This window comes from Leuresthes tenuis, unplaced genomic scaffold, assembly GCF_036924035.1.
Source record: "Leuresthes tenuis unplaced genomic scaffold, fLeuTen1.0.hap1 SCAF_11, whole genome shotgun sequence".
NCBI lineage: Eukaryota > Metazoa > Chordata > Actinopteri > Atheriniformes > Atherinopsidae > Leuresthes > Leuresthes tenuis.
The window spans coordinates 16,053,007-16,079,034 of NW_027325365.1; the positions used below are offsets into that span (position 1 = coordinate 16,053,007).

Here is a 26,028-nt window from a genome sequence, read left to right on the forward strand (position 1 = left end):
TGTACTCCTAAGCTGGTCTATACTGACACCATGAGTATAAATGATATATAACAATTTCTCAGAAATGTCGAAAGCCTCCTTTGACAATTAGCAGATGATTTGCTATTCGTCTTATTATTTTTTTTTTTTAAAAACACCGAAATTATTCATGTCTGTGTTTTAACGATGACGAAGCAATGTATCCTTCTCCACTGACTTACAGATTTCGCACAAAGAAAGTCAACATAACTGACTAAACTCTGACAATAGTTACCATTTAGAAATTGTATTTTTACATGCTGCACACCATGTACTTAAACAAAATAAAAACTTGCACCCACTCTATCAGTACACCCACATTTCTTGCTCTCTCACTCTATGATGACTTGTGCTCCAAGATATCAGACAAGAAACATGCAAAAACGACATTACTGCCTCCAACTTCTTCTATAGACGACCTGAATATACCAAGAAACTCTAAATGATAACAATTAATAAATAGACATTATCTTATCAAAGTAACCACATACCTTTGGTGATGTGTGTTTGTTTTTATTAAATTTACTATTTTGACATTTAAAAAATGACTGAATTGGATCGTACATGTAAGATCAAGAAAATAACATTAAGTCCAGTTGATAATAAATGTAAACATAACTTTACTCAGAGAAACCTATGTTTTTACATATTTCACGTAAGTAAGTTTTCTCTTTACTTTTTATAGTATCAACATGTGAATTGGATGAAAGAGTTTCGGACACTCAGTAAAACAAATGTAAAAGTTCAACTATAATCTGAAGATACTGATGTTTCAAAAACGATGCATCAAAGAAAGGAAAAAATTGCCATCAAAAGAGACTACAAAATTAAACACAAGCTTCAGCACCAAGGACAGAGAAAAACGTGAACTTATTGAAAGTCCTCAAAAACAACAAAGGAAGAGAAATAATGCAATGACAACAAACATTTCGCTTTTGAGGAGGCAGGGGAAAAAAGAAATAAATTTTGTTTAAATGTTCTGATACTATGGAGTAGAAACTCTAATAGCTGGCAATTACTTTGAAAACATAAAAACTTAAAGCATTACTACACTGAGGTGAAAGTAGTTTTTAAAGTTATATCAGTTTATCAAAGTTTAAATTGAATGACATGTGACATACTCTAAAATGGGTACTCAGAAAAGTCAGACGAATTAAACTAAATAAAAAATGGTCATTTTTTTCACTGAACTATGATAATTTGGCATCATGTTTGACATCTTAACATAAGGATTTCAGTGCTAAAATTCCTCTGAAAGTAAGTTAAAAAAACTGTGAATACTGAGCAACATGGACAGAGAAAGTGGATGTCATGTAAAACATAATACATTCACAAAAAAAACTTTACTTTGCTATTTTTACATTCTTAACTCTCTGGAAAAATGAGGGGAGCAAACTATTTCGGTTAAAGTTGGATCCAGTTTCAGAACATATTCAAATGATTGGTAAAAAAGAAAAATCGCATAATATGACATAAACCTCGACATGTTGTCCAACAATCATGTGATGCAACTCCAACAGTTCTTTCAAAATTATCAATTTTAACTTTAATGAGATAAAAAAAGGAGCTATGTCAGTACAAAAAAATCCAAACTTACGACACCTAATCAGGTTGAACAGTAGGTTAGATAGATAAAACAAGACTCTTGCCTACCTCAGGGAAACTATCATCATCTCCAAACACTTCAGCAAAGTCTGTTGGACTTTTCTTCAGAGTCTGGTCAGCAGGCAGCGTGTTGTCATTGTAAGATGATACAAACTTAAAGTCACTGGTTCTGGAGCCTGTTGTCAGGTAGGCGTCATAATTGTAAGTGCTGCGTAAAGTTCCTGTGCCGTCAACATCGGCGTAATTAGGAGGGAGATAAGCGCTGGGGATGGCAACTGCTCCATCAAACAACAGTCTAGGCTTTCTCCTGCGACAAAACCGCACACCCAGGATGATGATGATGAAGGTCAGAAAGAAGGTGGACACAGACACCAGCGCGATGATCAGGTAAGAGGTCAGTTTGGAGTTCTTCTCATTATAAGAAATATCCTTCAGTTCTGGCACCTCAGCCAAGTTATCAGAAATAAGCAAATACATGGCACAGGTGGCAGACAGAGAGGGCTGTCCGTTATCTTTCACTGACACAATAAGGTTCTGTTTCATGCTGTCAGATTCATAAATGTCCCGCTGTGTCCTGATCTCTCCACTGTGGAGACCAATACTGAAAAGTCCCGGATCAGTGGATTTGACTATATGAAAGGACAGCCACGCGTTCTGTCCGGAGTCCGCGTCCACCGCTATCACTTTGGACACCAGAGAGCCTCCGTGTGCAGCTTTGGGGACCAGCTCGGTCATGAAGGAGCTGCCCTCAGGGGCGGGGTACAGTATCTGAGGAGAGTTGTCATTCACATCCGATATGAACACACTGACGCTCACGTTGCTGCTGAGAGGAGGAGAACCGTTGTCTCTGGCCATCACGTGGACTTTAAAACTCCTGAACTGTTCATAATCAAACGACCTCACAGCGTGGATCACCCCCGTGTCTCCGTTAACAGACAGATAGGAGGACACCGGGGCACCGTTCACCTCACCAGGTAACAGAGAATAAATCACTGTACCGTTTTGTCTCCAGTCGGGGTCTCGAGCAGTAACGGAACATAAAGTGGAGCCAGGTTTGTTATTTTCACTCACATATGCGCTGTAGGACTGTTCCTCAAACACAGGTGGGTTGTCATTGATGTCAGCTACAGATAACTGAACAGTTTTAGAGGAGGACAGAGGTGGAGAGCCCTCATCAGTGGCAGTGATTGTGATGTTGTAATCAGACACGAGTTCACGGTCCAGCTGTCCTGTGGTCACCAAAGAGTAATAGTTTTTAATAGATGGAACCAACTTAAAAGGGACGTTTTGTTGAATGGAGCAGCGGACCTGTTTGTTATTCTCAGAGTCTCTGTCCTGCACATTAATGATGCCAACCTCTGTACCAGGTGACACGTCCTCAGATATCAGGTTAGACAGAGATTTTAAATATATAAGTGGAGCATTGTCATTTACGTCAGTGATGTCTATTATCACTTTTGCTTCCGAAGAGAGACCATAACCATCTTTTGCTTCAATCATTATTTCATATTTTGATCCTTCTTCATAATCTATGTCACCTGTTACAATTATTGTTCCAGTTTTCTGATCGAGTGAAAAAAGCTTTCGTGATTTCTCAGGAACTTGGCTGAATTCATATGTAACTTCTCCATTTATACCTTCGTCTGCATCTGTTGCACTCACTGTTAGCACTGGAGTGTTCAAATGTGAGTTTTCCGGTAACCTAGCTGTGTATACAGCCTCGGTAAAAACAGGGGCGTTATCATTAGCATCAAGCACTATGACGTGGATCACCACATTCCCAGATCTCTGAGGTGAACCACCATCAACAGCTGTGAGCAATAATTTCAGCTCCTTCTGCTCCTCTCGGTCTAACTCTTTATTCAAAACCAACTCCCCATATTTACGTCCAGAAGTCGTTGTCTGAATACTGAACACAAAGTGTGGATTTTGTTGCAAAATGTAGCTTTGGACTGCGTTCTGGCCGAGGTCTGCATCATGTCCTGCATTAATACGATACCTAGCTCCTTTAACGGCTGATTCCCTGATCTCGAGCTTCACTATATCCTTTTGGAAGATTGGTGCATTGTCGTTTATATCCTGCACCTGCAGAGACAGTCGGTGTAGCTCCAAAGGATTTTCTAACAGTAAGTTGAATTTTAGAACACATGTAGGCTTTTCTGCGCAGTGCTCCTCTCTATCTATTCTCCCTGCAACAAATAAATCTCCGCTTCTGAGGTTAATTCCACAATATTGTTTGTCTTTTTCTTCCATGTCAACACGAGCTTTACGAGCAGACAGTTTCCCCACATCCAGTCCGAGATCCTTGGCAATATTTCCAATAATAGATCCGTGCTTCAGCTCCTCTTGTACAGAATAGATCAGGTCTCCGTACGCAAAGGGCAGCACAACAAAGAAAAATACAAAGCCGCAGCTTTGGAAAATACACCATCCACGCATCATCTTTGAACAATGAACGATATGGAATACTTTGGTTGAAAATGATACAATCCGTTATAAACCCAATGTGTTTGCTCTCTAAACCTTTGTCGGCAGGTTTTAAGACAGGACAGGAGCGGTCTATCCAAATGATGACTCGTGTGCAAAGCTTGCTGAAATTTTGACTCCTAAGCTGGTCTATACTGACACCATGAGTATAAATTATATATAACAGTTTCTCAGAAATGTTCACGTTTTCTTTTGAGTATTAGCAGATGATGTGCTATTCGTCTTAAAAGGAAGATGACAGCTGAAATCATTCGCGTATGACTTTTAACGATTAGTAAACAATAAATCCTTCCACACTTACTTACAGATTTCTTACAAATAAAGTCAACATAATTGACTAAACTTTGACAATAGTTACCATTTATTGTTTGTAGTCGTACATGCTGCACGCCAAATACTTAAACAATCAGTACACCCAGATTTCTCGGTCTCTATATATGATGAATTGTGATTCAAAATATCAGTCAAGAAAATGCAAAAACGGAATAACTCCCTCCAACTTCATCTATAGAGGATCTGAAAAAAACTCTAGATAACAACATTTGATAAATAGACATTAGCTTATCAACGTAAACACCTGCCTTTGGTGATGTGTATACTTATTTAGTTGTTGATTGTTTTTAACATTAACAACAAGGACTAAATTGGATCGTTCCTATAAGATTAAGAAAATTATATCAAGTCCAGACAATAATAAATGTAAACATAATTTTACTCAGAGAAACATTTGTTTTTTACACACTAAAGTAAGTATTGTGTTTATTTTTTATGGTATCAAAAATGTGAGTTGGATTAAATACTTTCGGACACTCAGCAAAACAAATGTAAAAGTAAAAGTATAATCTGAAACTGCTGACGTTTACAAAAAAAATTATGCATCAAAGAAAGGAACAAGTTGCCATCAACAGAGACTAAAAAAATGCAACAAAAGCTTCAGCACCAAGGACAGAGACGAACCTGAACTTATTGAAAGTCCTCAAAAACTACAAAGAGAGAGAGCAATGATGTTATCTCAACAAATAGTTTCGTTTTGAGGAGGCGTATAAAAAAACAATTAAATAAAAAAAAGACAAACATCGTTCAAATGTTCTGATACTATGACGTATGATCTCTACTCTCTGACAAATACTTTCAAAACTGAATAAATAAAAGCATCACTACACTGAAGTTAAAGTAGTTTTTAAAGTCATATCAGTTAATGTGAGTTCAAATTGAATTAAATGTATATGACATAATGTATAATAGGTATTCAATCTGTATATATATATAATTACCAAGATATTTAATAGACCTTCCCAACTAAAAAAGACAAAATGACTGATGAGAAGTATTTAGGTTGAACATGTTTGGACTAATCTAAAGTACCATTAGTCTTCACAAATTTAAAATAAAAGTATACGTGAGCAGCGATCCCAAGGATGCAAGCAAAACAAAGTCTCTAAATTGTTGTGATAAAATAACTGCAAGAAGTGGAATTGAATTGAGTTCTAAACAAAAGACTCTTCAGTAAAAACGGAGTAAGTAAGAGGCTAAAGCAATATTCTTGTTCAAACATGGTGATCTTTTTTCCTGGTCAATGGAATTTTTTCATTATGTTTGACATAGTTACACAAGGATTTCAGTGCCATAATTCATCTGGAAGTAAGTTCAAAACCTGTGAATAGTCAGCACCATGGACAGAGAAAAGGGATGTAATAAAATATAGATCATTTGCAAGAATAAAACTGTTTGGTAAGATTCCTAAAATGTCCTTTTTTGTGAATACTTTGCCATTGTCACATTTTGACTATTTGGAAAACAGGGGGCAGTAAACTATTTTTGTTAAAGGTGGATCCGGTTTCAGAACATATTTGAAAGATTGTTTCAAAGTCGCATAATGTGACATGTAAACCTTCCACATGTTGTCCAACAGTCATGTGATGTGATTCCAACTATTCTTTGAAAACTCTCAATTTTAACTTCAATGAGATAAAGGGGAGCTATGTCAGTGCCAGAAAACATCAATTCAAGATAACTAATAATGTAAAACAAGACTGTTGCCTACCTCAGTGAAACTATCAACATCTCCAAACACTTCAGCAAAGTCTGTTGGACTTTTCTTCAGAGTCTGGTCAGCGGGAAGCGTGTTGTCATTGTAAGATGATACAAACTTAAAGTCACTGGTTCTGGATCCTGTTGTCAGGTAGGCATCATAATTATAAGTACTGCGTAAAGTTCCTGTGCCGTCAACATCGGCGTAATTAGGAGGGAGATAAGTGCTGGGGATGGCAATTGCTCCATCAAACAACAGTCTGGGCTTTCTCCTGCGACAAAACCTCACACCCAGGATGATGATGATGAAGGTCAGAAAGAAGGTGGACACAGACACCAGCGCGATGATCAGGTAAGAGGTCAGTTTGGAGTTTTTCTCATCATAAGAAATATCCTTCAGTTCTGGCACCTCAGCCAAGTTATCAGAAATAAGTAAATACATGGCACAGGTGGCAGACAGAGAGGGCTGTCCGTTATCTTTCACTGATACAATAAGGTTCTGTTTCATGCTGTCAGATGCAGAAATGTCCCGCTGTGTCCTGATCTCTCCGCTGTGGAGACCAATACTGAAAAGTCCCGGATCAGTGGATTTGACTATATGATAGGACAGCCAGGCGTTCTGTCCGGAGTCCGCGTCCACCGCTATCACCTTGGACACCAGAGAGCCTCCGTGTGCAGCTTTGGGGACCAGCTCGGTCATGAAGGAGCTGCCCTCCGGGGCGGGGTACAGTATCTGAGGAGAGTTGTCATTCACATCCGATATGAACACACTGACGCTCACGTTGCTGCTGAGAGGAGGAGAACCGTTGTCTCTGGCCATCACGTGGACTTTAAAACTCCTGAACTGTTCATAATCAAACGTCCTCACAGCGTGGATCACCCCCGTGTCTCCGTTAACAGACAGATAGGAGGACACCGTGGCGCCGTTTACCTCACCAGGTAACAGAGAATAAATCACTGTACCGTTCTGTCTCCAGTCGAGGTCTCGAGCAGTAACGGAACATAAAGTGGAGCCAGGTTTGTTATTTTCACTCACATATGCGCTGTAGGACTGTTCCTCAAACACAGGTGGGTTGTCGTTGATGTCAGCTACAGATAACTGAACAGTTTTAGAGGAGGACAGAGGTGGAGAGCCCTCATCAGTGGCAGTGATTGTAATGTTGTAATCAGACACTAGTTCACGGTCCAGCTGTCCTGTCGTCACCAGAGAATAATAGTTTTTAATAGATGGAACCAACTTAAAAGGGACGTTTTGTTGAATGGAGCAGCGGACCTGTTGGTTATTCTCAGAGTCTCTGTCCTGCACATTAATGATGCCAACCTCTGCACCAGGTGACATATTCTCAGGTATGAGGTTAGACAGCGAGTTTAAATAGATGAGTGGGGCATTGTCATTTACGTCAGTGATGTCTATAATCAAATTTGCTTCAGAAGAGAGGCCATAACCATCTTTTGCTTCTATCACCATCTCATATTTTGATCCTTCTTCATAATCTATGTCACCTGTTACAATTATTGTTCCAGTTTGCTGATTGAGAGAAAAAAGCTTTCGTGATTTCTCAGGAACTTGGCTGAATTCATATGAAACTTCTCCATTTATACCTTCGTCTGCATCTGATGCACTTACTGTTAGCACTGGAGTGTTCAAAGGTGAGTTTTCCGGTAACCTAGCTGTGTATACAGCCTCGGTAAAAGCAGGGGCGTTATCATTAGCATCAAGCACTATGACGTGGATCACCACAGTCCCGGATCTCTGAGGTGAACCACCATCTACAGCTGTGAGCAATAATTTCAGCTCCTTCTGTTCCTCTCGGTCTAACTCCTTATTCAAAACCAGCTCCACATATTTACGTCCAGCAGTCGTTGTCTGAATACTGAACACAAAGTGTGGGTTTTGTTGCAAAATGTAGCTTTGGACGGCGTTCTGGCCGATGTCTGTATCATGTGCTGCATTAATACGATACCTAGCTCCTTTGTGGGCTGATTCACTGATTTCAAGCTTCACGATATCCTTTTGGAAGATTGGTGCATTGTCGTTTATATCCTGCACCAGCAGAGACAGTCGGTGTAGCTCCAAAGGATTTTCTAACAGTAAGTTGAATTTTAGAACACATGTTGGCTTTTCTGCGCAGTGCTCCTCTCTATCTATTCTCCCTGCAACAAATAAATCTCCGCTTCTAAGGTTAATTCCACAATGTTGTTTGTCTTTTCCTTCCATGTCAACACGAGCTTTACGAGCAGACAGTTTCCCAACGTCCAGTCCGAGATCCTTGGCAATATTCCCAATAATAGATCCGTGCTTCAGCTCCTCTTGTACAGAATAGCTCAGGTCTCCGAATGCGAAGGGCAGCACAACAAAGAAAAATACAAAGCCGCAGCTTTGAAAAAGACACCATCCACGCATCATCTTTGAAAAATGAACGATATGGAATACTTTGGTTGAAAATGATACAATCCGAGTTAAACTCAATGTGTTTGTTCTCTAAACCTTTGTCGGAAGGTTTTAAGACAGGATAGGAGCGGTCTATCCAAATGATGACTCGTGTGCAAAGCTTGCTGAAATTTTGACTCCTAAGCTGGTCTATACTGACACCATGAGTATAAATGATATATAACAGTTTCTCAGAAATGTCGACAGCCTCCTTTGACAATTAGCAGATGATTTGCTATTCGTCTTATTCTTTTTTTTTAAAAAAAACACCGAAATTATTCATGTCTATGTTTTAACGATGAGGAAGCAATGTATGCTTCTCCACTGACTTACAGATTTCGCACAAAGAAAGTCAACATAACTGACTAAACTCTGACAATAGTTACCATTTAGAAATTGTATTTTTACATGCTGCACTCCATGTACTTAAACAAAATAAAAACTTGCACCCACTCTATCAGTACACCCACATTTCTTGCTCTCTCACTCTATGATGACTTGTGCTCCAAGATATCAGTCAAGACACATGCAAAAACAAAATTACTGCCTCCAACTTCTTCTATAGACGACCTGAATATACCAAGAAACTCTAAATGATAACAATTAATAAATAGACATTATCTTATCAAAGTAACCACATACCTTTGGTGATGTGTGTTTGTTTTTATTAAATTTACTATTTTGACATTTAAAAAATGACTGAATTGGATCGTACATGTAAGATCAAGAAAATAACATTAAGTCCAGTTGATAATAAATGTAAACATAACTTTACTCAGAGAAACCTATGTTTTTACATATTTCACGTAAGTAAGTTTTCTCTTTACTTTTTATAGTATCAACATGTGAATTGGATGAAAGAGTTTCGGACACTCAGTAAAACAAATGTAAAAGTTCAACTATAATCTGAAGATACTGATGTTTCAAAAACGATGCATCAAAGAAAGGAAAAAATTGCCATCAAAAGAGACTACAAAATTAAACACAAGCATCAGCACCAAGGACAGAGAAAAAGGTGAACTTATTGAAAGTCCTCAAAAACAACAAAAGAAGAGAAATAATGCAATGACAAAAAACATTTCGATTTTGAGGAGGCAGGGGAAAAAAAGAAATAAACTTTGTTTAAATGTTCTGATACTATGGTGTAGAAACTCTAATAGCTGGCAATTACTTTGAACACTGAGGTGAAAGTAGTTTTTAAAGTTATATCAGTTTATCAAAGTTTAAATTGAATGACATGTGACATACTCTAAAATGGGTACTCAGAAAAGTCAGACGAATTAAACTAAATAAAAAATGGTCATTTTTTTCACTGAACTATGATAATTTGGCATCATGTTTGACATCTTAACATAAGGATTTCAGTGCTAAAATTCCTCTGAAAGTAAGTTAAAAAACTGTGAATACTCAGCAACATGGACAGAGAAAGTGAATATCATGTAAAACATAATACATTCACAAAAAAAAAACTTTACTTTGCTATTGTTACATTCTTAACTCTCTGGAAAAATGAGGGGAGCAAACTATTTCGGTTAAAGTTGGATCCAGTTTCAGAACATATTCAAATGATTGGTAAAAAAGAAAAATCGCATAATATGACATAAACCTCGACATGTTGTCCAACAATCATGTGATGCAACTCCAACTGTTCTTTCAAAATGATCAATTTTAACTTTAATGAGATAAAAAAAGAGCTATGTCAGTACAAAAAAATCCAAACTTACGACACCTAATCAGGTTGAACAGTAGGTTAGATAGATAAAACAAGACTCTTGCCTACCTCAGGGAAACTATCATGATCTCCAAACACTTCAGCAAAGTCTGTTGGACTTTTCTTCAGAGTCTGGTCAGCAGGCAGCGTGTTGTCATTGTAAGATGATACAAACTTAAAGTCACTGGTTCTGGATCCTGTTGTCAGGTAGGCGTCATAATTGTAAGTGCTGCGTAAAGTTCCTGTGCCGTCAACATCGGCGTAATTAGGAGGGAGATAAGCGCTGGGGATGGCAACTGCTCCATCAAACAACAGTCTGGGCTTTCTCCTGCGACAAAACCTCACACCCAGGATGATGATGATGAAGGTCAGAAAGAAGGTGGACACAGACACCAGCGCGATGATCAGGTAAGAGGTCAGTTTGGAGTTCTTCTCATCATAAGAAATATCCTTCAGTTCTGGCACCTCAGCCAAGTTATCAGAAATTAGTAAATACATGGCACAGGTGGCAGACAGAGAGGGCTGTCCTTTATCTTTCACTGACACAATAAGGTTCTGTTTCATGCTGTCAGATTCAGAAATGTCCCGCTGTGTCCTGATCTCTCCGCTGTGGAGACCAATACTGAAAAGTCCCGGATCAGTGGATTTGACTATATGATAGGACAGCCAGGAATTCTGTCCGGAGTCCGCGTCCACCGCTATCACTTTGGACACCAGAGAGCCTCCGTGTGCAGCTTTGGGGACCAGCTCGGTCATGAAGGAGCTGCCCTCAGGGGCGGGGTACAGTATCTGAGGAGAGTTGTCATTCACATCCGATATGAACACACTGACGCTCACGTTGCTGCTGAGAGGAGGAGAACCGTTATCTCTGGCCATCACGTGGACTTTAAAACTCCTGAACTGTTCATAATCAAACGACCTCACAGCGTGGATCACCCCCGTGTCTCCGTTAACAGACAGATAGGAGGACACCGGGGCACCGTTCACCTCACCAGGTAACAGAGAATAAATCACTGTACCGTTCTGTCTCCAGTCGGGGTCTCGAGCAGTAACGGAACATAAAGTGGAGCCAGGTTTGTTATTTTCACTCACATATGCGCTGTAGGACTGTTCCTCAAACACAGGTGGGTTGTCATTGACGTCAGCTACAGATAAATGAACAGTTTTAGAGGAGGACAGAGGTGGAGAGCCCTCATCAGTGGCAGTGATTGTAATGTTGTAATCAGACACTAGTTCCCGGTCCAGCTGTCCTGTGGTCACCAGAGAATAATAGTTTTTAATAGATGGAACCAGTTTAAAAGGGACACCCTGCTGAAGAGAGCAGCGAACTTGTCGGTTTGTGCCTGAGTCTTCGTCCTGCAAATGGATGATGCCAACTTCCGTACCTGCTGACACGCTTTCGGTTATGGGATTCGTTAAAGAATTAATCTGTATAACTGGAGCATTGTCATTCACGTCAGTTATATCTATTACTATCTTTGCCTCTGTGGACAGACCATAGCCATCTTTCCCTTCAACTAACATTTCAAATTTTGATTCCTCTTCGTAGTCAACATTTTTCATTATTGTAATTTCTCCTGTGCGTTCATTTAAAGAGAATATCTGTTTCGCAATGTCACTTATAGCACTGAATTCATATGTTACTTTTCCATTTTCTCCTTCATCTGCATCAGTGGCACTCACAGTCACTACCACAGTGTCTATCAGCGAATTTTCAGGCAAAGTGGCTTTATAAACAGCCTGACTGAACACTGGGGCATTATCATTAGCATCTAGTACTGTGATTTTTATTACTGTGGAGCCTGATCTCCGAGGACTGCCACCATCCACGGCTGTCAGCAACAAAGACACCTCCTGCTGTTCTTCACGATCAAGTTCTTTGTCTAAAACTAATTCACTGTACTTTGAACCAACTGAATTTGTCAGGACATTCAGAGCAAAATTATTGTTTTTCTCTAAGATATAATTTTGAACAGCATTTTGTCCGATGTCTGCATCGCGTGCTGCATTTATTCTGTAGCGTGAACCTCTGGGAGCTGATTCCCGTATCTCAAGTTTAACACTATCTTTCACAAAAACTGGCGGATTGTCATTTACATCCAGAATCTGTAAAGATATCCGGTACGATTCGAGAGGGTCTTCGAGTATCAATTCACAATTCAAATTACATGAAAGCTTCGCTCCACACATTTCCTCCCGGTCAATTTGCTCAGCAACGACCAGTTCTCCAGTATCAGCTTTTATTTCACAATATCGCTTACGGTTTCCTTCGACAACAATTCGAGGCCTCCGATGTGCAAGTCTGCTTACTTGAAGCCCAAGATCCTTTGCTAGGTTTCCAATCACTGATCCAGGTTTAATTTCTTCAGGAAAAGAATACCCTACGTCACCACAAGATAAATGTAATCCAAAGAGCAGAAACAGCAAGCTGCACGGAAGGTTCACTGCTATTCTGTTATATGCCATCCTTCAATGGTCAAACAGCATAAAAAATAAAGACGTAATTTGCATTACTCGTAAATACAAACTAAGAAGCAATGTACAGCTGTTAGCAATGCATACCGAACAATGTTGTGACAAACAATGAGCACGAAAACTGAGGGTGGAGACGCTTGAGGGTGTCACACTGAACCGATATCAGTTTTCAATTGGTAGACAGCGACACTCACAGCACGCACGTTAGATTGCAGAATTAAATCACCTCATCAATTCGTCCACAAAATGCAGCATGGATGATCAAAAGGGACCCCATCTCAGAAAGGTAAACAGAGGTAAAGCACATATGATTTGACACCTTAAGTAATGAATGTGATCCGTTTCTCGCATCTGTAAGCCTTTCCAGAGGTTACTGTTACATGTTGTGTTGGGTCCACAGTTATTGAAACTTCATCTAAACAGATTAAAATTGTGCCTTTGAACAAATGAAAAAGAAAAAACTTACCAAGCAGTGCCAATTATCACAACGTTACCACAAAAAGTATCCAAAACATACAGATTTCATCTGCACTGTACCATAACTGAAAACAATTATGTGTAGATTTAATTTTCATATTGATCGATCAAACTGCACAGCAAAACTTGTTTTTTTTTGTCGTACTTCCAAGCAGAACGTTTTCCAAATACTGTCAGTAAATACGTTCGTCTCAGTTCTTTATTTGTGAAACAGTAATTCAAACAACAAAACCAATATTAGAAATAAATGATGCGGAAAGAAAGGTGATAATCGTTTTATGTACAACCAAGTATTGTTTGACGAACTATAAAGATAAAAAGAGGAGAAAAATATCAAATTAGGAAATTGTGCAGTGTGACTATGGAAAAACCTAAGATCTTCTCTGCTGATAATCAAAATTATGTTGAATTAACTGGTGTATTAGTGTACACGGAGATTATATTAAAATATTAAAAGTTCTGTAAAAAAACCGAAAACTTTGAAATCTTACATTAAATCATTCTATGAGAACAGTGTTCTTCTTTGCTGTGATAACAACATGCAAAAGGAGAAAATCTCTGACAGTGATTCGGAACGTGTGGTCTGAGAGCAGATCAAAGTATTTTCTTGGAAGGCAAAGTGAAATCTTTACCTAAGTGATAGACGTTCTCTCGGTTTGATCAGAGGCAAGAGTTTTAATTCCCAAATCTCTTGTTGTCAATTCTACCCTGTGAACTGTTATATGAGTGTTCAGGTCATTTTACTCTTACCTGGGAAGAATCGTCAGAATCACCAAAAGCCTCGAGGAAGTCAGTTGGACTTTTCTTCAGAGTCTGGTCAGCGGGCAGCGTGTTGTCATTGTAAGATGATACAAACTTAAAGTCACTGGTTCTGGATCCTGTTGTCAGGTATGCGTCATAATTGTAAGTGCTGCGTAAAGTTCCTGTGCCGTCAACATCTGCGTAATTAGGAGGGAGATAAGCGCTGGGGATGGCAACTGCTCCATCAAACAACAGTCTGGGCTTTCCCCTGCGACAAAACCTCACACCCAGGATGATGATGATGAAGGTCAGAAAGAAGGTGGACACAGACACCAGCGCGATGATCAGGTAAGAGGTCAGTTTGGAGTTCTTCTCATCATAAGAAATATCCTTCAGTTCTGGCACCTCAGCCAAGTTATCAGAAATAAGCAAATACATGGCACAGGTGGCAGACAGAGAGGGCTGTCCGTTATCTTTCACTGACACAATAAGGTTCTGTTTCATGCTGTCAGATTCGGAAATGTCCCGTTGTGTCCTGATCTCTCCGCTGTGGAGACCAATACTGAAAAGTCCCGGATCAGTGGATTTGACTATATGATAGGACAGCCAGGCGTTCTGTCCGGAGTCCGCGTCCACCGCTATCACTTTGGACACCAGAGAGCCTCCGTGTGCAGCTTTGGGGACCAACTCAGTCATGAAGGAGCTGCCCTCCGGGGCGGGGTACAGCATCTGAGGAGAGTTGTCATTCGCATCCGATATGAACACACTGACGCTCACGTTGCTGCTGAGAGGAGGAGAACCGTTGTCTCTGGCCATCACGTGGACTTTAAAACTCCTGAACTGTTCATAATCAAACGACCTCACAGCGTGGATCACCCCCGTGTCTCCGTTAACAGACAGATAGGAGGACACCGGGGCACCGTTCACCTCACCAGGTAACAGAGAATAAATCACTGTACCGTTCTGTCTCCAGTCGGGGTCTCGAGCAGTAACGGAACATAAAGTGGAGCCAGGTTTGTTATTTTCACTCACATATGCGCTGTAGGACTGTTCCTCAAACACAGGTGGGTTGTCGTTGACGTCAGCTACAGATAACTGAACAGTTTTAGAGGAGGACAGAGGTGGAGAGCCCTCATCAGTGGCAGTGATTGTTATGTTGTAATCAGACACTAGTTCCCGGTCCAGCTGTCCTGTGGTCACCAGAGAATAATAGTTTTTAATAGAAGGAACCAACTTGAAAGGGAAGCCTTGCTGGATAGAACAGCGGACCTGTCCGTTATTTTCAGAGTCTCTGTCCTGCACGTTAATGATGCCCACCTCTGTACCAGGTGACAAGTCTTCGGGTATGGCGTTAGACAATGATTTTAAGTATACTACAGGGGCGTTATCGTTTTCATCAATTAGGTCTATGTAAACCTTAGCGTATGAACTTAGACCAAGTCCGTCTTTTGCCATCACTCGCAGTTCAAATGACTTTTTCTTCTCAAAGTCTGTGATATCAATCACCCTCATTTCTCCAGTTTTACTGTCGATAGAAAACACATTTTCGTCGGTCTCTGAAACATGACCAAAGTCATACGTCACCTCACCATTTACCCCTTCATCTGCATCAAAAGCACTCACCGTAACCACTAGGGTATTTGGAGGAGAATTTTCAGTTAAACTGGCTTTATATACAACCTGGCTGAAAACTGGACTGTTATCATTAGCATCCAGTACAGTAACTTGTATTAATACAGTACCTGATCTCTGTGGAGAACCACCATCAATAGCTGTTAGACACAAGTTGATCTCTTGCTGTGTTTCCCTGTCGAGTTTACGGTCAAGCGCAAGTTCTACTTTGCTCCCATCGATTATTAGAATGAAATGTTCATTCTTTTGCAAAATATATTCCTGAACCGAATTTTTACCAATATCCGCGTCATGAGCTTCCTCTATTAGGAAACGAGTACCCTTCTCTGCAGACTCACTTATTTCCATTCTAATCAAATCTCTTGTAAATTGCGGAGAGTTGTCATTTATATCTTGAATATGAAGGTTTATACGATGCAGTTCTAATGGATTCTCCAGTACAAGTTCTTGGATTAAAATACACGATGGTTTCATGCCACAAAGACTCTCTCTGTCAAGCTGCTCAGCAACAGTCAGATCTCCCGTTCTCAAATTGACAATACAAAATCGCTCATTATTTCCCTCGAGATCAATACGGGCCTTTCGGGTTGACAGAGTGTTAATATCCAGACCAAGATCTTTAGCTATATTTCCAATGACCGTTCCAGGTTTCATCTCCTCTGCGATAGAATAGCTCACCTCAGCGCGCACGGATTGCACCGAAAGTATGAATGCGACGAAGAGGGTACAAAGGCCAAGCTTAGACAATCCGTAAATCTCCATCATTCAAAATTACATATATCCGTCAAGAAATATAATTCTAATAGTGTTCAATTAAGCTCAGAAACACAACTGAGATATAATAGATGATATCAAACATATCCAAAGAGAGAAATCAGCATTGCGAATCCATGGCTCCGTCCAACACGAAGCTAGGGGACAATGGGTGGAGACATTATGCTAGAAAGCAGTGCAATGTTTTTGCTGTTTAAGATAGTCTAGTAGACAGCGACACGGTGTGCTTATTTAGAATAGAGCACGTGCATTGCCATAGACGTTTTCTACTTCCATATTAGAGAAAAAAAGCACACAGTAACGCCGTGGCATATTAAATATGTATACTTTTCCCTTTAACCTGCTAGCTAGAAGCATTTTTCTCAATTTGTTTTTCCCCAAGAGAAAAATTGTATCCTAATATTATCATTATCGAACTGTGATCCATTGACACCCATACAAACAATGGATTTAAAACAAACGAGTACAACTTTCAAGATTATCTTCCAAAAATATAGCAACAAATTACTTCCATTTATATTACTTTTAAAAGCCACATATACATATAAAATATAAAGAGAATGTGAGCAGAAACGTGAACCACCATAGCTCCAAACTGCTGTCCTTTCGTGTGTTCAGCACCATGGACAGAGTCTGTTCAGAAGAATCAGGGGAGCCTTGAACGCATGATGCTCGCGAACACTTCAAGAATAACAATCGTTTTGACTACAAGACAGATAAATTACAAAAAAATACTGTTCATCTTAGTCAGTGAGCTCACATTATCTCAGGGTGTAAAAACTGTTTTCATAATAGAAACAGAATTAATAAGTGAATCAGGTTATGAATGTGAAGCAAAATGAAAAAAGAGATTAGCCACAGTTGACACATAACGCAATAAACTTGGAGCGCAGCACTATTAACAAATTATATTCCTGAGAATGTCACTTTGGACAGGACCAGTTTAGCATAAGATGGAAAGAAGAAAAACAGGGATTTTGTCTATTTCAGTATTGTTCAAATAAGACAAATTGCTAATATTCAAGAGACTTAACACACGTAATAACCAAATTACTAGATGAAGAGGAGTTGCAACAAATAATATTATGTGGGCTATATCCATTTGAACAAGACCATATATTCCAAGATTATCGCTAAAATGCCACAGGCAGCTGACTAATTTCCAACATTAACAAATGAGAAGAATTCATGCTGACAGGAAATGAGAGTAAGGATGCAACGTATTGATTAAAAAAGAAAATAACTGAAATTACTCAATAAATTATTTAATTGACAATTACTTTGTGGACAATGAGGAAAATAATATTTTACCATGGCTTGTTATGTGTTACCCAGGTCATTTAGATATTTCTTAATTTGCTATGAAAAATGAATGACAAAAAAACTCAAATAGAACATTAGATATATAAGGGAGATGGGGGGGTGAGGATTCAAAACATTTGTAAATATATATATATAATTACCTAAATACTATGTTTGACTTTGCCAAGAGTGGTTGAAAGAAAAAGACGATTTCATTGGTTTTATAGAGTAACTGTGGATCTGAATAAGATGTGAAAAGGGGGTATTTTATAAGATTTAACTAACATTCTCAGTCCTTTATTAAGCGTATAACTTTAAATTTAAGATGGGAAAAGAAAAAAAACATAACGGGCAAAAATACATGATAAGGGCACATGGAGAATGCATCAGTTTTTATGTTTGTTGTTATATTTAGACTTTAAAGGTGATGATCACCAAAAACAATATAAAAGGTCAGTAATAACGTGTAAGAAACATTTTACAACTGCGGTTTTTTTTCAAATTTACCTTCCTTTTTAGTTCTCTTAAAGTCTCTGTCATACCTTGATTAATTCCTTCAGGCAAGTAGCATAATGCAATTGCAACAAATCTGTATCTTGAAATCAAGAACTTCCCAAAATAAAAGCCATAAACAAAGCAGATTTTCAACGATAGTTTAGCAGTTGGTGAGATGTATTTCAAAGGAATGCATGACCGTGTTGGGTTTTTACTTAATCATCAGGTTTGTGATAGACTCGAAAATGTTGACATGTGTCTCTGATCTTACCTGAGAAGAATCATCAGAATCGCAAAAAGGCTCAAGAAAGTCTGTTGGACTTTTCTTCAGAGTCTGGTCAGCGGGCAGCGTGTTGTCATTGTAAGATGATACAAACTTAAAGTCACTGGTTCTGGATCCTGTTGTCAGGTACGCGTCATAATTGTAAGTGCTGCGTAAAGTTCCTGTGCCGTCAACATCTGCGTAATTAGGAGGGAGATAAGCGCTGGGGATGGCAACTGCTCCATCAAACAACAGTCTGGGCTTTCTCCTGCGACAAAACCTCACACCCAGGATGATGATGATGAAGGTCAGAAAGAAGGTGGACACAGACACCAGCGCGATGATCAGGTAAGAGGTCAGTTTGGAGTTCTTCTCATCATAAGAAATATCCTTCAGTTCTGGCACCTCAGCCAAGTTATCAGAAATAAGTAAATACATGGCACAGGTGGCAGACAGAGAGGGCTGTCCGTTATCTTTCACTGACACAATAAGGTTCTGTTTCATGCTGTCAGATTCGGAAATGTCCCGCTGTGTCCTGATCTCTCCGCTGTGGAGACCAATACTGAAAAGTCCCGGATCAGTGGATTTGACTATATGATAGGACAGCCAGGCGTTCTGTCCGGAGTCCGCGTCCACCGCTATCACTTTGGACACCAGAGAGTCTCCGTGTGCAGCTTTGGGGACCAGCTCGGTCATGAAGGAGCTGCCCTCCGGTGCGGGGTACAGTATCTGAGGAGAGTTGTCATTCACATCCGATATGAACACACTGACGCTCACGTTGCTGCTGAGAGGAGGAGAACCGTTGTCTCTGGCCATCACGTGGACTTTAAAACTCCTGAACTGTTCATAATCAAACGACCTCACAGCGTGGATCACCCCCGTGTCTCCGTTAACAGACAGATAGGAGGACACCGGGGCACCGTTCACCTCACCAGGTAACAGAGAATAAATCACTGTACCGTTCTGTCTCCAGTCGGGGTCTCGAGCAGTAACGGAACATAAAGTGGAGCCAGGTTTGTTATTTTCACTCACATATGCGCTGTAGGACTGTTCCTCAAACACAGGTGGGTTGTCGTTAATGTCAGCTACAGATAACTGGACAGTTTCAGAGGAGGACAGAGGTGGAGAGCCCTCATCAGTGGCAGTGATTGTAATGTTGTATTCAGACACTAGTTCACGGTCCAGCTGTCCTGTGGTCACCAGAGAATAATAGTTTTTAATAGAAGGAACCAACTTAAAAGGGACCTTTTCCTGAATGGAGCAGCGAACCTGTCGGTTATTCTCAGAGTCTCTGTCCTGCACGTTAATGATGCCCACCTCTGTACCAGGTGACACGTTCTCTGCCACTAGATTCAACAGAGTTTTCATAAAAATCACCGGAGCGTTATCATTCACATCTGTAATATCAATCATTACTTTGGAATCAGATGAAAGTCCATAACCATCTTTTGCATCAATGCGCATTTCATATTTAGAAATACTCTCGTAATCAAGTGCCCCTATCACTTTTATTTCTCCAGTTTTACTGTTCAACGAGAAAACCCTTTTAGCTCTTTCTGAGATACGACTAAATTCATATGTTACCTCTCCATTTACTCCTTCGTCTGCATCAGTGGCTCTGACAGTTAATACTACAGTATCAAGAGGGGATTTTTCTGGTAAACTAGCTTTGTAAACCAGCTGATCAAACACAGGCGAGTTATCATTAGCATCCAGAACAGTCACATGTATGTTGACGCTTCCTGATCTCTGTGGATTTCCACCATCGACAGCAGTCAGTGCGAAATTTAAGTCATGCTCCTTTTCGCGATCAAGCTCTTTGTCCAACACCAACTCGATGTTCTTAGATCCATCAGCATCTTCTTTAACAGATAAAACAAAATGTTCATTCCTTTGTAAACTATATTGTTTGACCGTATTCTGCCCAATGTCTAGATCGTGTGCTTCGTTGAGACGATAACGGGCACCTTTTATAGCGGATTCACTTATTTCCAATCTATTTGCATCTTTTGGGAAGACGGGTGAATTATCATTTACGTCCTGGACGAGCAATGAAATGCGATGTAACTCAAGGGGGGCCTCTAAGACTAAGTCAAATGTAATAAAACACGAAATTTTCTCTCCGCACAGCTCCTCTCTGTCTATTCTTTCCTTGATGACTAAATTTCCCGTTTTCATATCAACATCACAATAATGCCGATAGACGTCCTCGGTATCAATCCGAGCTTTACGAGTGAGAAATGTCCATACTTCCAGTCCAAGATCCTTGGCAATATTTTCCACAATAGATCCGGGCCTCATCTCCTCCGGAATAGGATAGCTGAGGTCTGCAGTGGCGATGTGGGCAAAAAGAGCAATGCTGAAGGCAAAACTGAGCATTGATTTCTGTTTAAACTCCATTATTTCTCACACACACAAAAATATGGATACAATGTGTCGTTGCTGCTTTTAAATTTTAGTTATAATCGTAAAAGTCAGCTACGATGTTCCTTCAACAGAGGTAGCTCTGGTTTTAAGACTTGGTCTTCTTGCAATGGGTGGGGGAAACGAACTGCCATCTGCAAGTGAGCAGCGACACTATGAGACAAACTGGAGAATTACAAATGTCAAATACAAGCACGAACAGAGGATATAACCACAACTATTATAACACTATGCAACTCACTGGATCGTTAAAAATGGGCGGAAATTCTAGAAATCAAAAACTGGCCTAACACGTAAAACCAAATTAGAGGATTCAATCAACACTAAAAGCCAAAATCCAAGTATTGTGAACATGTTTATGTTAAAGGATTCTACAATTATTTTAAATGCCTGCTTTCATTATGTCCTCAAATATAAATACATTTACTGCCACAGACGAAGATGTAAGAGAGGTAGATCCACTGATGGTTTTCCACCTGGTTGAATTCAGAGACTCTTAAGAAGGTTGTCATGTATAATGTTGAAGTATAGCAGGCAGCTTGCAAAGCACCCAACTTTTTTGTCATAGAAGAATATGCAGCATTTTAGACTATTTTCGATATTAAATGTAAGCATTTGAAGCCAACCCTATGAAATTGTGGCATGTACTGAAAGACAGATTCTAAGTCCAATCACAAATGATGATTATTTTAGAAGAGCAAGAAGAAGCAAGACAAGACTGTTCAGTGAGAAGATCTGAGTTCCCTCGGTCTGGTTATAGATGCAGGTGCTGTGATAATTTGTGAATGCTACACTTTCGTGGAAATTAGTCTATAATGCACGTTTTTAAAAAAGACGAATATAATAACAATAAAATAATTGAGTGATGATGGCAGTGAAATGCTCTGACGTTTTAAATGTGGCGATACTTTAAAAAAGTGTTCTCAAAGAAGCACAAAATGTGTACGCCCTGTATACACTCCATTGTCCTCTATAAACGTTTAAATATAGCCAGCAAGTTTAAAAAAATAAAATAAAAAATAAAAATAAAAAACATTACTGCTAGAAGTTCACATTGTCCATTAAATGTATGTAGTGGGAACTTTTTAAGCTTTCAGGATTCCCTAAACCCTTAGCGTTACATGCTCGCCTCAGAGTGGTCATATTAAAAAGCAACATCGTCAGGTCAATTCTGATAGCAAAAAGCTTTGTCAAACATAATTTGAAAAATAATAAAATCCTCAGCTAAATTGAAGATTTGGGTTCTCTGTTTTCTTAACATTAAAATAATCAAAATACCTAAAGACAGTGCATCTTTGAGTCAATAGACATTATATTGTTCGTACCTCTGAAGAATCATCTAGCTGTCCAAACACTTCAGCAAAGTCTGGTGGACTTTTCTTCAGAGTCTGGTCAGCAGGCAGCGTGTCGTCATTGTAAGATGATACAAACTTAAAGTCACTGGTTCTGGATCCTGTTGTCAGGTACGCGTCATAATTGTAAGTGCTGCGTAAAGTTCCTGTGCCGTCAACATCAGCGTAATTTGGAGGGAGATAAGCGCTGGGGATGGCAACTGCTCCATCAAACAACAGTCTGGGCTTTCTCCTGCGACAAAACCTCACACCCAGGATGATGATGATAAAGGTCAGAAAGAAGGTGGACACAGACACCAGCGCGATGATCAGGTAAGAGGTCAGTTTGGAGTTCTTCTCATCATAAGAAATATCCTTCAGTTCTGGCACCTCAGCCAAGTTATCAGAAATAAGTAAATACATGGCACAGGTGGCAGACAGAGAGGGCTGTCCGTTATCTTTCACTGACACAATAAGGTTCTGTTTCATGCTGTCAGACTCAGAAATGTCCCGCTGTGTCCTGATCTCTCCGCTGTGGAGACCAATACTGAAAAGTTCCGGATCAGTGGATTTGACTATATGATAGGACAGCCAGGCGTTCTGTCCGGAGTCCGCGTCCACCGCTATCACTTTGGACACCAGAGAGCCTCCGTGTGCAGCTTTGGGGACCAGCTCGGTCATGAAGGAGCTGCCCTCCGGGGCGGGGTACAGTATCTGAGGAGAGTTGTCATTCACATCCGATATGAACACACTGACGCTCACGTTGCTGCTGAGAGGAGGGGAACCGTTGTCTCTGGCACTCACGTGGACTTTAAAACTCCTGAACTGTTCATAATCAAACGACCTCACAGCGTGGATCACCCCCGTGTCTCCGTTAACAGACAGATAGGAGGACACCGGGGCACCGTTCACCTCACCAGGTAACAGAGAATAAATCACTGTACCGTTCTGTCTCCAGTCGGAGTCTCGAGCAGTAACGGAACATAAAGTGGAGCCAGGTTTGTTATTTTCACTCACATATGCGCTGTAGGACTGTTCCTCAAACACAGGTGGGTTGTCGTTGATGTCAGCAACAGATAACTGAACAGTTTTAGAGGAGGACAGAGGTGGAGAGCCCTCATCAGTGGCAGTGATTGTAATGTTGTAATCAGACACTAGTTCCCGGTCCAGCTGTCCTGTGGTCACCAGAGAATAATAGTTTTTAATAGAAGGAACCAACTTAAAGGGGACGTTTTGTTGAATTGAGCAGCGGACGTGTCCGTTATTTTCAGAGTCTCTGTCCTGCACGTTAATGATGCCCACCTCTGTACCAGGTGACACGTTCTCTACCACTATATTAATCAGAGATTTCATAAAAATCACCGGAGCGTTGTCATTCACATCTGCAATATCAATCATTACTTTGGAATCAGATGAAAGTCCATAACCATCTTTTGCATCAATGCGCATTTCATATTTAGAATTGCTCTCGTAATCAAGTGCCCCTATCACTTTTATTTCTCCAGTTTGACTGTTCAACGAGAAAACCCTTTTAGCTCTTTCTGAGATACGACTAAATTCATATGTTACCTCTCCATTTACTCCTTCGTCTGCATCAGTGGCACTGACAGTTAATACTACAGTATCAAGAGGGGAATTTTCTGGTAAACTAGCTTTGTAAACCAGCTGATCAAACACAGGCGAGTTATCATTAGCATCCAGAACAGTCACATGTATGTTGACGCTTCCTGATCTCTGTGGATTTCCACCATCGACTGCAGTCAGTGCGAAATTTAAGTCATGCTCCTTTTCGCGATCAAGCTCTTTGTCCAACACCAACTCGATGTTCTTAGATCCATCAGCATCGTCTTTAACAGATAAAATAAAATTTTCATTCCTTTGTAAACTGTATTGTTTGACCGTATTCTGCCCAATGTCGAGATCATGTGCTTCGTTCACACGATAACGCGCACCTTTATAGGCAGACTCTCGTATTTCTAATTTAATGGCATCTTTTGGAAAAACGGGTGAATTATCATTTACATCTTGGATGAGCAATGAAATGCGATGCAGCTCAAGGGGGCCCTCTAAGACTAATTCAAATTTAAGCGAACACGAAATTTTCTCTCCGCACAGCTCCTCTCTGTCTATTCTTTCCTTGATGACAAAATTTCCCGTTTTCATATCAATATCACAATAATGCCGATAGACGTCCTCGATGTCAATCCGAGCTTTACGAGTGAGAAATGTCCATATTTCCAGTCCAAGATCCTTGGCAATATTTCCCACTATAGATCCGGGCCTCATCTCCTCCGGAATAGGATAGCTGAGGTCTGCAGTGGCGATGTGGGCAAAAAGAGCAATGCTGCAGAGAAAACTCAGTAGCATTTGGGCTACCAAGTGCATCGTTTCCTTCAAAATTTGATACAAATGAAAAAAATATCTTCTCCACTGGGGAATATAGACTGAAACGGTAAAATACAAACAGCCAACACCGCTCCCTCAACAATGAAAGGTCTGGTTGATGTGGATGTAGTCCAATTTTTAGTGGGTGGAAAAAATAACGTTTTCATATCTGCAAGTGAGCAGCGACGCCATGAGTTTATTTGAGAAATTACAAATAAAAAAAATGAATAGCTAATACTGTACCAGGTGCTCAGATGACCAATAGTGTAACGTTTTGTTTTGTAAAGTTGCAAATAAAATGGTTTTCTTTGGATTTTTCTAAATGTAGTTAATAAGCGCACAAATGAACATCGTTAAGCACCATGGACAGCGTTTTAGAAAACGTCCACATATTTTCCACCTTTATCACATTCATCGTTGAAAAACTTAGTCTGACAGAGATATACATGCATCTCCATCCAAAGACATAATGAAACCCCATAGAATTAACTGAGCAATAATTAAAGTAGAACTTGAATTAGAATATTGATCAGGCACTCACATAGCTTTATTATTTTAAGGGAAAAAAAGACGTGCAAGACAAAAGTTAAGGGACAATTGTTAAAATTAACTGATATATGGGTATCAAATCAAATTTATCCGTCAAGTTTTCTCTGTATTCCATATCATTTCTACCATGACTTGTTTTTAATGCATATGACGATGAAAATGTTCACCTTTTTTAACAAGCACTGTAATCTCCAACAGTTAGGAACATTTGAAACATATCAGAGCTGAAAACCAAAATAGACCGAAATTTATCAAAATTATACTCTATTCATTCACTCATCTATCCACACATACATTCACAAATTAATTTTTTTAAGTTATGTACAGGTTGTTTTACCCTGTGATTCTAATAAAAAACACCTTCCAGACAAGGAAACTGCTACTTTTAATTTGCAAGTATAACAATTAATAATTCATGGTAAGTATAAATTGAAATGATCAAAACGGTGGCCTCCTGAACTGTAATGGTGTTTTATTTACATTTTAAAAATGTTTTTTTTTTTAAATGTAAATAAATGGATACATTTGTCTGAACAGTACAATTTTAAATATATCTTGGATATTAAATCAGCTGTTGTTTTTTCATTGAAATTAGTATTGTTGTGTATACTATTCCAATGTACTCTCTGAATGCCATATTGTCAGCCAAGACTTCCTTGGTCAGATGTCTATTTATTCTAAGTAAGCCTACAAAAATCGTGCGAAGTTCGGTCATAGAAAATATGATCAAAGAAATTTCTACGTTAATGGAGTATTGGTAAGACAGCCAATAAAACATATCGGATCTACAAATCACGTTAATCTCACTAAAGACGATAGAAAACAATGGAATGCAAATATTTGAAAAAGAATATAACAAGCCATGGTTCAGATTATCTCATGCCCAAAAGGACAGTTT

General features: G+C 39.6%; 3 protein-coding genes across 12 annotated transcripts in view; all 3 read right to left on the bottom strand.

Annotated features, from left to right (window-relative positions):
* The window catches only part of LOC140318082 (protocadherin gamma-C5-like), a 259,247-nt gene that overhangs the window by 223,020 nt on the left and 10,199 nt on the right, over window positions 1-26,028 (bottom strand). For 2 of the 10 annotated variants that reach the window (XM_072395742.1, XM_072395725.1), the window contains exon 1: window positions 13,986-16,385. The exons of 4 other annotated variants lie outside the window; for them this stretch is intronic. In XM_072395742.1, coding sequence (XP_072251843.1) covers window positions 13,986-16,373 — 2,388 coding nt within the window. In that variant the 5' untranslated portion in view covers window positions 16,374-16,385. Of the gene's footprint in view, window positions 1-1,671; window positions 4,066-13,985; window positions 16,386-18,450; window positions 20,895-26,028 lie in introns of those variants that run through there. 4 more of the 10 variants (XM_072395739.1, XM_072395720.1, XM_072395721.1 and 1 more) reach the window with 3 other exon arrangements.
* LOC140318539 (protocadherin gamma-A12-like) lies at window positions 6,125-8,548 on the bottom strand. The gene has a single exon (XM_072396364.1). The coding sequence runs from the start codon at window positions 8,546-8,548 to the stop codon at window positions 6,125-6,127; it is 2,424 nt and encodes an 807-aa protein (XP_072252465.1).
* Window positions 10,323-12,811, bottom strand: LOC140318541 (protocadherin gamma-A11-like). Its single transcript, XM_072396366.1, has one exon. It carries the CDS (start codon window positions 12,747-12,749, stop codon window positions 10,323-10,325), a length of 2,427 nt encoding a protein of 808 aa, XP_072252467.1. The 5' UTR covers window positions 12,750-12,811.

Excerpts from the sequence above, each read along its gene's own strand:
- LOC140318539 (XM_072396364.1), bottom strand. The coding sequence starts at position 8,548 with ATGATGCGTGGATGGTGTCTTTTTCAAAGCTGCGGCTTTGTATTTTTC.
- LOC140318541 (XM_072396366.1), bottom strand. The coding sequence starts at position 12,749 with ATGGCATATAACAGAATAGCAGTGAACCTTCCGTGCAGCTTGCTGTTT.